The following is a 12,282-nucleotide window of genomic DNA, read 5'->3' as shown; positions in this document are numbered from 1 at the left end:
GCGTTTCTGAACGGGGAATTATATTCAAGAATGACGGACATGAAACAATGTCCAGTTAAGTGAGTACAAGCTTTGACTTAACAATGAGCGTGGGAATCCCCCCTGGAACTTCCCAATCCCCCTATGGACTGAGCCAGGCCCTGGGACATCAAAGCACGCCATGAGGGTCAGCTCTCCCTAGGGGTCAACACATTGACTGCTCTTAGGCAGTATACTGCTGGGACAAGCTCCATGGTGAAAAGACACATGGAAGAGAAGCTCAAGATCGCACACATGCAGTGCAAGTAAGACTTTCTTCTTTATTTTATTTAACTTTCATACAAAGTGTTGTGACCTTTGCGATTCAGTGTTGGGGGGGGGTGGCCTGTCTGTCCAGAACAGGAATATGCTGGACAAGGTTACAAAATCAAGAAGGAAAATAACTGGAATGGAGGTGAAGAGCATTATGAGCATTGCTGAGGAATATACAAAAAATTTGGCCTTGAAGATAATAGACAATCCATTTCACCCCCTCTTCCCGGAGTCCTCCCTTCTCCCCTCAGGTCTGTGTTACAGAATGCCTCTTGTAAAAACCAACAGAGCACTGACATCTTTTGTGCCAAGGAGTATTCAGCTAACTAACAGGTTGAACTCAGGTGTAGAGCCATCCTAAAGCCTGCACTATGCACTTTGAATCTTCAGTGTTTCCCCTACCATTATACAGGCCTGGCGCCAACAGCTGCCCAAGATTTTTATTTTTTTTTTAAAGTAAAAAAATAAAAAACAAATAATAATTATTATTATTATTTTATTATTTTCTGCGCACCGCAGCGCACATGTCAAACAGGGAAACTGACGAGAATATGGCATACACTGGATATTTAGGACTCAGTAACAGGGAGTTGAACAGGAAAAAGTGTTGAGCAAAACTTAGAAAGTTAAAGTCGCTATGTCGTCGCGGCAACCAATCTATATCAACAGCTGAGACAGCGCAGCAAGTTATCTTGAAAACAGCAGGCTATTGTAGCCCTACAAGCTTTATTTTTATGTTTTAAATTGAGAACTAGGCTACATGAAATATAATGGTCGGAATACGAAATTTGGCTTATATTAGGTCTTAGTGTTTATTGTATTTTATTTTCATATCCATGTGTTTTTCTTCAATAGTTTATATGGCTTGTGTCTCCAAATTATTCCAGAAAATAGTTTTAGGCAGGACATATGACAGCTGTTTACAGAGCAAAAAAAATAAAATTTAGATTTAGCTTCTCAAAGTGCACAAGATTGATGCATTTAACTTTAAAATGTTAAATGTTTTCTTCCGCATGCCCCAAGACCCCACTAGAAGGTCCATTCTCCCCCAGCAGTCTCAAAAAATCCTGAGGGAAACACAAAATGTACAAACTTACCGAATGTGAAGGCATAACCCTATGCCATAATTTGTAGCGGGCTGTCAAAAGAGGCTCATCCATAATACGGTTAGTTTTGGTCAATTTCTACAAGAAATTCAGTACGCACGTCGCACGCATACTCTTTATCAGATTTTACCACCAGGCCTAAACAAAATTGTAACACTGTAATGTTTATTGTGGGTTGTATTAGTCTGTCATTTTGTCTATCATTGTCTGAGTCTGTATGTATTTGTGCTTCTATGCACTATTTGTGCTTATGTTTTTTTTTTAATGTTCCCAATTGCGAGACAAATTCCCCTTGGGGCAATAAAGGTTTATCTCATCTCTTCTTGATGACTTGCCTGTAGAAATCAAAGGTGACATCTTTCTTTTTTTAAAGATGTAGAGAGTGGGATTCCCCTCTGTGTAGTTAGGATTAAAAGGTCAGCGATTCTAGAAAACACAAAATCTGTGAATTTCTCCTCACAAACCGCTACCTGTAAGTACTGTGTGCATGCACTTAAAAAAAGAAATCCAGTGTTAATATACAGCCTAGGCTCTGGAAAGTGCCACGTAAACGAGGGGGTCCACTGTAGTGTAGCAAACTGTTTACTGAGCCTAGGCTGAGATTCAACACTGATTTTGACAAAAAAGTGATTTTGACAACAAAGCATTCTCCAGGATCGCCAACTCCACCTTTAAATTTGCCCCAAAGAAAAACAAAGCAACATTACATGATACATTTACAATCACACTACAACTTAAAACACATATAAAACCTCAGGACATTGTCACTGTTAGACCAGCTGGTTTGGGCGCAGTAGAGTAGAGACATCAAATAAATAATAAATAAATAGCCCACTACAGAGGCCTGGTAAATTTCCGTCACAGTTTTTGTGTTGCTTTGTTTGGTTGAAATCCACAGCATGGCTGGAGCACAGCGCACACACACCAAAGGGAGAGAGAGGAAAAACATCCTTGACGACAACTAAAATCTTGGGGGTGACTGCACCACTATTTTTAACCTGGCCACAGTCTGCTCTAGTGACACCACAGAGAGAGAGAGAGAGAGAGAGAGAGAGAGAGAGAGAGAGAGAGAGAGAGAGAGAGAGAGAGAGAGAGAGAGAGAGAGAGAGAGAGAGCGAGAAGCAGACTCACAGACAGAGGGTGGCCTGTGAATTCCAGGGCAGAGGAAAAGACCATTGTTTTCTTTCCCTCTTGACTGAGGCCGTCTGAGGCAATACAGCTCAAAGCAAGTCATAAATAAAGCTTAAGAGACAAGTGGCTTCAGTATTCAGTATCATTTTGTCCGTCCTTTTATTCTGAGAGTTCATTCAAATTCTTCCATACGCAGACCTTGAGTGAGGAGAGTCTAATAGATAGCAAGAGTCAGTGGTTATGATAAAGACAAGCTAACTCTAGGTAGCCCACTTGTGGTCATTTCTATAACTAGACAAAGCAAACAAACACCCACACACACCCGATTATCATGTCGCTGCGTGGCCCCTGTGGTCACCTGACCGGGGAAAACTCTGGCAACAACACCGGCGGCACAGCTCAAAAACAATAACATACTGACACACATACATACACACACACACAGAATACAGCTGGAAGTTTTTGCTAGCTAATTGAAATGCACCCAACATAACAGTCACTCTGATTCTAGAGCTTGTTTTGCACAATTTGTAGAGGCTGCTGTCTGCGTTCTCATTTAACTAACTCTGCCCCCGGAGTTATTGTTACACACGGTGCAAGCATTAGACTCAATCACACCTCACACACTGCCAGTTACAACTTCTACACAAACCAACATGAAGAGATTGTTTTCAGTGTGTGGAGAGACGGGGAGTTGCTGGACAAAAGTGCTAAGGTCAGTTTATCCTCTCTAGCCCCGTCTCCATCTCTTATCAATACACACAGGAATCAAGCTCAGCAGATAGCACAGAGGAGGTGGAGGATGTCTCAGCCAAACGCACGCACGCACGCGCGCGCGCACACACACACACGCACGAGACAGACAGCGCTGGCATTCTGGCACAACAGCACCTCTTTCAGTCTTGTTTTTACAACCCTCATATCTGTCTGTGGTAGGCTAGCAGCCACCTTAACAACACTTTGTAAACCTCAGCAGCCAACGCTACGCTACGCTCTAGTGGCTGTTGACGATGGTGGCTTGAACTCCGGCTCGAGAAAATACCATAAGCTGGCTGAAGCCTTCACCTTACACCAAAACTTAATGGAGGCATATCCACTCACCACTTTGGCTACTAGCAGGTTATCTCCACTCTGCTAGCATCACAACGGCATGCGCTAACGGGGCTAGCAAATGATTTGATTCAAGACCGCCTGTTGTTTGTCTCCACTGTTTACCTTGTAAAACAATAGTTAGGCACAAGTTGTCAACAGCGAGTACTCAGGTACTATTTGTACTAGATAATGCTATACTAGATATACTAGATAATATTTGTATATAAGTGTCGCCCGTTGGGAACAGAAACCCATAGAAGTGTGGGTTACCCAAAGCAGTCATACTGAAGCACACATAGAAAGTGTGTTGGGAGCAGCACACCACATCACAAGCCTAACAAGAAGTGACATAACATGTCTGAAAAAAAGGGCAACGGTAAGAAAATAGCCATTTAAAAACAGCCACAGAGGGGCGCTCTGGTGGCGTAGTGGATAGAGCGCTTAATAAAATTTAATTATTAGCTCCGGCCTTCGATGCATGGGTCGCGGGTTCAAATCCAACCCGTGGACCTTTACTGCAGGTCATCCCCCTTCTCTCTCTGTCTCCCCATATCAACTCGGTATTATCCAAGAAAGCTTGAAAATGCCTAAAAATAATCTAAAAAAAAAAAAAAAAAAAAAAAACAGACAGAAGAGCCAGTCTGGATAGGAATAAGCTGTGCCAGACTTACCTCTTGTTAATGGGCTTCTCGTCCTTCTCGTACGGTTTGACAAACCACTTTCCAATGCGTACCAGGCTGCGGTTCATGAGGCAGCGCTCCAGCAGGTTGTGGATGGCTTTGAACAGCAGCGTGCGACACTCGTACGACAGGCCGTTCTCCCACAGACCGTCGTCCTCCACTGGAAGAGAGAGAGAAAGAGATAGAACATATAAAAGGTGAGTAAAGCTTTAGGAGTGTCTGGGACTGTTTAAATGGTAAATGGACTCCACTTATAGTGCTTTTCCCTGGTTTTTCACAGACTCAAAGCACTTCACATTGTTACATTCACCCAATCACACACACATTCATAAACTGATAGCAGCAGCAACTACCACGCAGGGTGCAAGCAAACTATTGGGAGCAATTCGGGGTTCAATTTCTTGCCCAAGGAAACTTCGGCATGTGGCGGGGAGACGGGGGATCGAACCACCGACCCTGCACTCCAGTGGCCACCGCCCTACCCGCTTCGCCACAGCCGCTTTATACACAGCCTAGGCTCTGTAAGCTAGTGTGTAAACAAAGGGTATTAACACGAGATTTGAATTTTTCAGCACACTCACGGTACGGATAGGTAGCAGATAGTGAGGAAATATTCACTGATTTGACAAAAAGGTATTTGTCAACAAATTGCTAGGGCCCACCTTTAAGAACTAGAGTGAGAGTGGTGCATGTGAGAAACATGGCCTATAACATCCTTAAACTTCAGTCATTAACAGGGATGTACATCAATGATGGTTTAACATAAAAAAACATATTTTCACAATACACAGTGACTGCGTTGCCAATGTCAAGCTTTGGAAATAAACACACTTTATCACTTAGCCATACCTTGCTAAAGTTAAACTATTATACTACTGAGTCAATTCGTATGCATTTCTTTGAGGAATATTTAAGAAAAAATGCTAGAACTGAAACACACTTTAAAAAGGTGAAGTAAGCGATTTTTTTATGTTAATAAAAGTGTTAAATCGCTCTTTATTCACTTATATAGTGTGAGCGTTTCATAAAGCCGATCTCACAGACCCCGTTTCCATTCGTCTTTAAAGCCACTACGAGTAACATGGCACGTTGGCGTCCCCTTTGGACAAAAGCGGTAGTATTTTTACGACGACCGCTGTCGCAAAGCTGTTTTCTAGCTCGTGCCAGGCGTGCGAGTGTGAACTGAGAAGGGCGCAATATAGTGCATGTCCGTGTGTTGAAAGTGTGAGGACTCTTTTCGGCTCCGTGAGAGTGGTTTTGACACTGCATCAACTAATGCCAGTCAGTGCTACACACACCTGATTGCAATGAGTTGATGCAGCAGTGTCACCTAACTACTCTCTCTCACGGAGCTGAAAGATTACGTGTCCTCACAGAAAGCGAATGAACGAGAGACGGTTAGTATGGATCAAGATGAGGTAATGTGTTTGTGTTGTTGATGTAAATAATGACTATTTCAGATAATGGTTATCTGATGATGGTGAAGCAAAGCAAACTTTGTGTTAGTACCAACCGCTCATTAATTTAGGAGTAAACACTGCAGTCTAGTTTCACTCTTGTGAAATTGTATACACGTTGCTTTGCAACGCCCTCATCCCGCCCGCCTATCACTCTCCCTTTTAGCTTTTCTTCATTGCATTCTTTTTTTTCTTTGATGGTTCAGCCCCGTTATCAGTCATTATGACGACAAATAACTGTCTCAAACTAGGCTCCCGCTCCCCTTCCCTCACCTGGAGGAATAGGCTTGTCAAATCGCGTTGCAGCGCCACACTGAAATCTGCGACCAATATGTGACCATAGAGCCTGCACGAGCGAACCGAAAATCGGACTGGGTGTGCGACCAGACCAAAAGCAGTAATAAAAACTATATAAAAACGTCTTTCTTTGCACTGATGGTCTCGTTTGCTGTTAAAGGTAATTTATGATTATCAGAGGAAACATGAGGCTGTTTAAAATATATTTAAATGTTACTCGTAGCCGCTTTAACATGTGGTTTTTGTGATCTGATCACATGAATACAGCTCTAACTACAGGTGAAAACACTCTCAAGACGCATTGAGATCGGATCACAAAAAACACATTCGGAGGTGGTTTACGTCGCTTGTGTCCACATTCATTTGATAGTGGAAACAGCAAAGTGACTTTTGTCCACATTAGGGACCTCCTACTCAACTGCCGCCCCCTGCCTGAGCGGAAATACGTTGAAAATGCATCACTGGCGTTCATGCAGCTTTTATAGAAGCCTCATGAACGTTAGTTGCATCCGCCAGTATTGCAAATGACAAGCTTTCTGTCCTCTGTTTTCATTTCACTGCGTAAATCTGAAAACACGGAAATCGCTGCTATTGACTGGTGAGCTGCAATGCAGCGACTTCCTGTTCTTATCTGCTTAAAAATAAAAGTCAACTCGCGGTTGGCTAGTAACAGGCTTTTAATGTGAAGGCGCACAGGAAATATTCTGTTCGCATATGCAGTAACTTAACTGCATATAGAAAGCCGTGTACTGGCAGTGGACAAGTGTAGCAGACGTTAGAAAAGCCGCCCGGCAAACACACATCTTTCACCAGCCAAAGTGGCGTAATAACTTACTCGCCTAAGAGTTTTTACTTTTATATACTATCTATGATATTTACCCACATTTGGCGAGTGTTAATGTAGAGCCCTCTAAGCAGTGTTGTGCATCGCTCCTCCTTGTCTAAATGAGACAGTAGCCCATCTCGTCAACCTAGACGAGTAATTATCTTCGCACGTAATGCATTTTAATAGCAAATGCGATTAAAATTGTGGCACAGTACAGCCCTGTATGTTTACTTGTTTGAACACCACCGGTTAATAACACCAATGCAAACGGAAATGATGTACGTGTTGATTTACATACAGAGTGGGTAAATGCAATCCGATCACAAGTAGACAAAGAAGTCACATTTGAAAAGACAAGTGTGAACACACGGACTGAGAGCTGGCCACCTTTGATCGGATTTCCAAAATCACATCATAATCCCAGGTGGAAACAGGGCCTCAGACACCCGCTCTGCATGTAATCAGCAAATAAACTTTTCAGGGATCCCACTACTGATAACCAATCAGAAGAGAGAACGCTACAAACCGGTACCCGTCTCACTGCCGGTGCACGTGCAGGGCAACCGAGAGCAACAGATGGGTGAATGTGTATGCGCCTACAATGGCGGAGCAAGTAAAAATCCTTCGCAATGTCTGTTTTGATGTTTTTTTTTTTAATCATGTTTTATCACACTTATGGATCTGAGATGATGCTAGATAACTCGCTGCTAGAAGACCGCAGTGCATTAATGTGGTGACGAGAGAGGGGACTGCTGACAGGAAGTTAGCTAAACTGACCATTCCGCTTACTGAACCGTTAACTGTCCACAGAGGTAGTTCAAGAGGAATGGAGGTGTAGGCCAGGACATGTTTACACCACTTGTGTGCATAAGATCCAAGTCTGAGCACAGTTTCACAGTGACAACAAACTAAATACACACACTATCCTAACCATCCCATTAGGAAACACATTGCAATTCCAGTCTTACAAACCTTTTTAATAAACATACGTAGCTCTCTGGGCGATTGTGTGTTTCTAATCAAACACACGGGTAACACTGAATAGGATGTTGTGCATTCACTTGAAAAAGAAAATTGCACATTTCCTGGAATGCAAAACAGCAAGTCATATCTAAAGAGACATCTGGAATATCACACAAAAAAAAAGAAAAAGGGATGGCGCACAGTTGTAATGGTGACAGCAGTGTGTTCTCACCGAGACAGACAGACAGACAGACAGACAGACAGACAGACAGACAGACAGACAGACAGACAGACAGACAGAGAGGTTAGGTTAGGTAGAAACCTGTCCACTGTCTGCTTTTAGCCTGTGGAGCTTTCAGGTGCTTTTCTGCTCCTCCTGCACATTAGCTTTAATACCAGTAGTATAACGGCTCACCAATTCACATTTCAATAGCGTCCTGTTTTGGTTTTTAAGTACAGAAAAGGAGATTTTATATTTTAATTTAGCTGAAAAGGGTAAAAGCACCACTCATATGATTTTTACATGATCATAATGAAAAGTGGATTTAAAGGTGGAGTCAGTCAGTGCGTTTACATGCAGACTCATAATCGGGTAAATAAACAAATAAGACTTCAACAGGACTTGTAAAATGCATGTAAACACCTTTATCCGATCTATTTCGCACACAAATCGGCACATTGACCGACAAGCGAAGTCGGATAAGAACACCTAGATAACTTGTTCATAGTTGCCATTCTAACTGCATGTATACAGGATCAGATATCTCGTAGTTTGCGTTCTGCGCTTGCTCGAGAATCCCTGCGGAGGAAGGCCAGTCTGCTCCGGCTTCTATTGACATAGTTTTACAGGCTGGGATGAACACACCAAAAAAAACTGACACACTGCCAGCACGGTTTGGGTTTAAATGGATTTTGGAGTGTCTTTCTCCACACACCTGCAAAGAGTTAGACTGTAATTAGCCTGCGTACAGCTCACAGGACTGGAATCATTCGGGTGATATGACGCACCGGATAGAATATTATACATTTAGGTTTATAAAAAGGCTTAAGCAACACAGCAATTCTAATTTTAAAAAAGCAAAGAGAAATATACAAAAATGCAAAAAAAGGTTGAAATATATTGGAACATTGGAATTTAGCTGAACTGCTTTGAACGGTTTGAAAGTGTCAAGAAAATATTCCAATTGAAGGGAAAGAAGTTGTTAAGAGATAATTATTCTCAACAAAAAAGCCATATAACATGGGCTTTACAGTTACAACAACAACATAAACAACTACAGCATTGACAAACGGCATGGAAAAACATCAACATTTTTCAATTACTAAATTATTTTTAACGTGTGCTATGGTCTCAAAATGAAATTTTCTTTCATAGATAAAATAATCACATTTAGGAAATTTTTTGATTTTTAAATTTAGTTTTTTTAAACAGACTATGGAATTTGGGTCAGTATGTGGCTAGATGGTGTCAGTCCGGTATCCGATGAGTGAATTGCAGCCTTATCTGACCATATATACCAATAGTCCTCAAAAAACTCCACTGGCTCCCCATCTCATACCGGATCCATTACAAACTCCTGGTCCTCACCTAAAAAGCCCTCCACCATTTATTTTAGTGGTTTTATGTTTTTTTACATATGGACAAAAAAAAAGAAAAAGAATAAGTAATAACACATACACAACACTCTCCCTTCCCCCCTCCCTCACATAAACAGACAAGGAATACAGAAAAAAATAATTAAATAAATAACTAAGACAAAATGATGCTATGAAAAAAAATAAGCTATAAATACACAAGAAACAAAACAAAGCTAAAACAAAAACTAAAAAACTAAACTGGGGCAAACCTCACACCTTTTGGTTCCCTAAGTGCCGCAGCACTGGGCCCCATATAGCGGGGAATTTATGGGGGTGACCTGACAGTTCATGTCGTAGCCTTTCCACATGTAGAATGCCCACCATTTCCCTCAGCCAGGCTTCAAATTGGGGGGCCAAGTCGGACTTCCACAGCCTCAGGATACATCTTTTGGCAATAACCATGCCATACACCATGATTATGCGTGCATTGTGGTCCAATTTTTCCAGGGCTGTGGAATGTCTGAACAGGGCGGTTTCCGGATCAGGAGTTAAAGACACATTTAACACATTAGAATACCATTGAATTACAAGACACCAAAAGTTGTAAAGATTTGGACATTCCCAAAAGTGGTGAGCAAGTGTACCCTCGGCAATCTTACATCTGTTACATAAAGGCGAAAGATCTGGGAAAATGTTATGCAGTTTAACCTTAGAATAGTGCAATCTAAGTGTGACCTTAAATTGAATTAACTGAAGCCTCGAGTTTATAGAGCAGGATTTTATGCTTTTTAGCGCTCCCTCCCAGACATCGTCAGTTATTCCAATGTTTAAGTCTTTTTCCCAGGCTTGCTTTATTTTCAAAGTAGATTTGTCCTGCCGGTCTAAAAATATTCCCACAAAAGATGAAATCAGATTTTTAGCTTCTGGTGAGTCTAGTAAAATTTTGGACACAGTCATCTGCGGGCAGTGATTCAAAGGATGGTATATTCTGTCTGACATAATTCCTTAACCGTAGATACCTGAAGAATTGAGCTTTCGACAGTGAAAACTTTGATACTAGCTGATCAAATGAAGCAAAGTGACCATTTATATAAAGGTCCTCAACTGTTACTATTCCCTTCCGACTCCAATCTCTGAATGCTGAATCTGTGAACGATGGGGGGAAGGCATGGTTTTGCCAGATTGGGGCATGTATGGTCGTGCTCGATAGTTCACAGGCCTTCCTAATTTGGTTCCAAATTCTCTGACCGCTGGACAAGGTAAAGTGGTCTCCTCTAGAGGAGGCAGGTGGTCTGGGAGAAGAGAAAAGGAGGGCAGGAAGAGAAGTTTTTGGGGCCAAGCTTTTTTCAATTGCCAACCAGGGGGGCAGATCAGGTCTAATGCCTTTTTCAGAGCTGCTTTCTGACTCCCGTTCTGCACTGGCCAGAACGATGGCTGGTCTAATCTCATTAAAGGCCAGGACACACCGGCCCGATAATCGCCGTCGTAGAGTCGGGAGGGGGCGGGGACACGAATCTGTTTGGTGTGTGCCGTGAAATCGGTCGTCGTAGATGTCGTCGGGCTTCTTTTGAGCGGGCAGTCTTTCAGTTGGAGCAATTTGATTTGTGGAGGGCTAACGAATCAGTGAAGCCCGGAAGTGAGGCGGGTAGCACAAACAGCTAACAACATTTAGCCATCGTTTTAATGTGTTTGTTTGTTTCGTTCAGCGAGTACTCACATGCATCAACCCTTGTTAACTGCTCGACACCATGCTCGACACTCTCTGCTAAAAATGGTGCTCTTTATGGTCCATAAATATAAATACGTATTTCTATCTATGTTTATGGTCTAGAGAGCCGTCCCATCATTTCCGGCTTCCGTATTTTTTTGGGCCACAATACAGATTAGCGCCGCCTGCTGTTATGGAGACATTACGTCCTGCGCAAGCGCAGAGCGTACGGAAAGTCAGCAGTCGGTTTGGTGTGTTCTTTGCACTTTTTGGCCGCGACGGGAAGACTGGAGCTCCCTGAATCGGCAGTCTCCATTTTCGGGTAGTCGGACTGGTGTGTCCTGGCCTTAACAGACACTGCTCACATCTTTACAGCACTTAAGCTCCTTTCAGTCAAGTCTCCCAACAAACATCTCCCACAGACCAAATAAATAGCGCCTGTGTGACCCACCCGTAGTGTCAGTTTGGAGTGTGTGCCAGGGAGGAGTGAGCCAGCCCAGAAGCAAGCTTATCAAAATGGATTTCAATTATTTAGTGAACCCCTTTGTCTTGCTGTTGTAATGTGAAAGAAATATATGTTTACATTGAGATGATTCCAAGGTTACCAAAACAGTAAATGATATTGATTTTCCTTCCCTAACAAGAGAGAGACACACTGTGCCAGCCAGGCTGCTTTAAAGGAGCTGCTAAGCAAACAGACAGCTATGTTGCATGAATGTAATTATAAACATCTGGTGTAAAAATGTAAAAGGGGGGAAGTGTCGACTTTTATTTCAGTGAGGCGGGAGGGGGAAGAATGTATCCCAATCCCAATCTACTTCCAAAATGCCACAGCTTTACACCACACACAGCAAGTTCAGCTAGCCTTTTCAAACAACACATCCAACCCAAAAGGAAAAACAACCTTCCGGCTAGATGCCAAGTATAAGTGGAGCCTACGTGCTCCGTGATTTTGAAAGCAAGAAAAACTAATGCATCAGGTGCACACACATCTTAGGAGGGATAAGATCAGGAACACAGTTTGTGTGTGTGTGAGAGTGAAAGAGAGAGAGAGAGAGAGAGAGCCGGGCAAAGGAAGGAAAAGGGGGCAGGAAAAGAGCAATTTCCTTATTGAGAGAAAAAAAGGGCCTCGCGCAACTGAACAGAATAAAAA

The 12,282-nt window shown here is 42.5% G+C and overlaps 1 protein-coding gene across 2 annotated transcripts in view; it reads right to left on the bottom strand.

Moving 5' to 3' along the window:
* Positions 1 to 12,282, bottom strand: part of med13a (mediator complex subunit 13a) — an 84,680-nt gene that overhangs the window by 53,978 nt on the left and 18,420 nt on the right. For both annotated transcript variants that reach the window (XM_080041695.1, XM_080041696.1), the window contains exon 3: positions 4,292 to 4,460. In XM_080041695.1, the coding sequence (XP_079897821.1) occupies positions 4,292 to 4,460 (169 nt within the window). The remainder of the gene's footprint in view (positions 1 to 4,291; positions 4,461 to 12,282) is intronic.

This window comes from Ammodytes marinus (assembly GCF_949987685.1).
Source record: "Ammodytes marinus genome assembly, chromosome: 14".
NCBI classification, from domain to species: domain Eukaryota; kingdom Metazoa; phylum Chordata; class Actinopteri; order Uranoscopiformes; family Ammodytidae; genus Ammodytes; species Ammodytes marinus.
The sequence above is the reverse complement of the archived record's forward strand: the minus strand, read 5'-3'. Positions and strand labels throughout refer to the sequence as shown.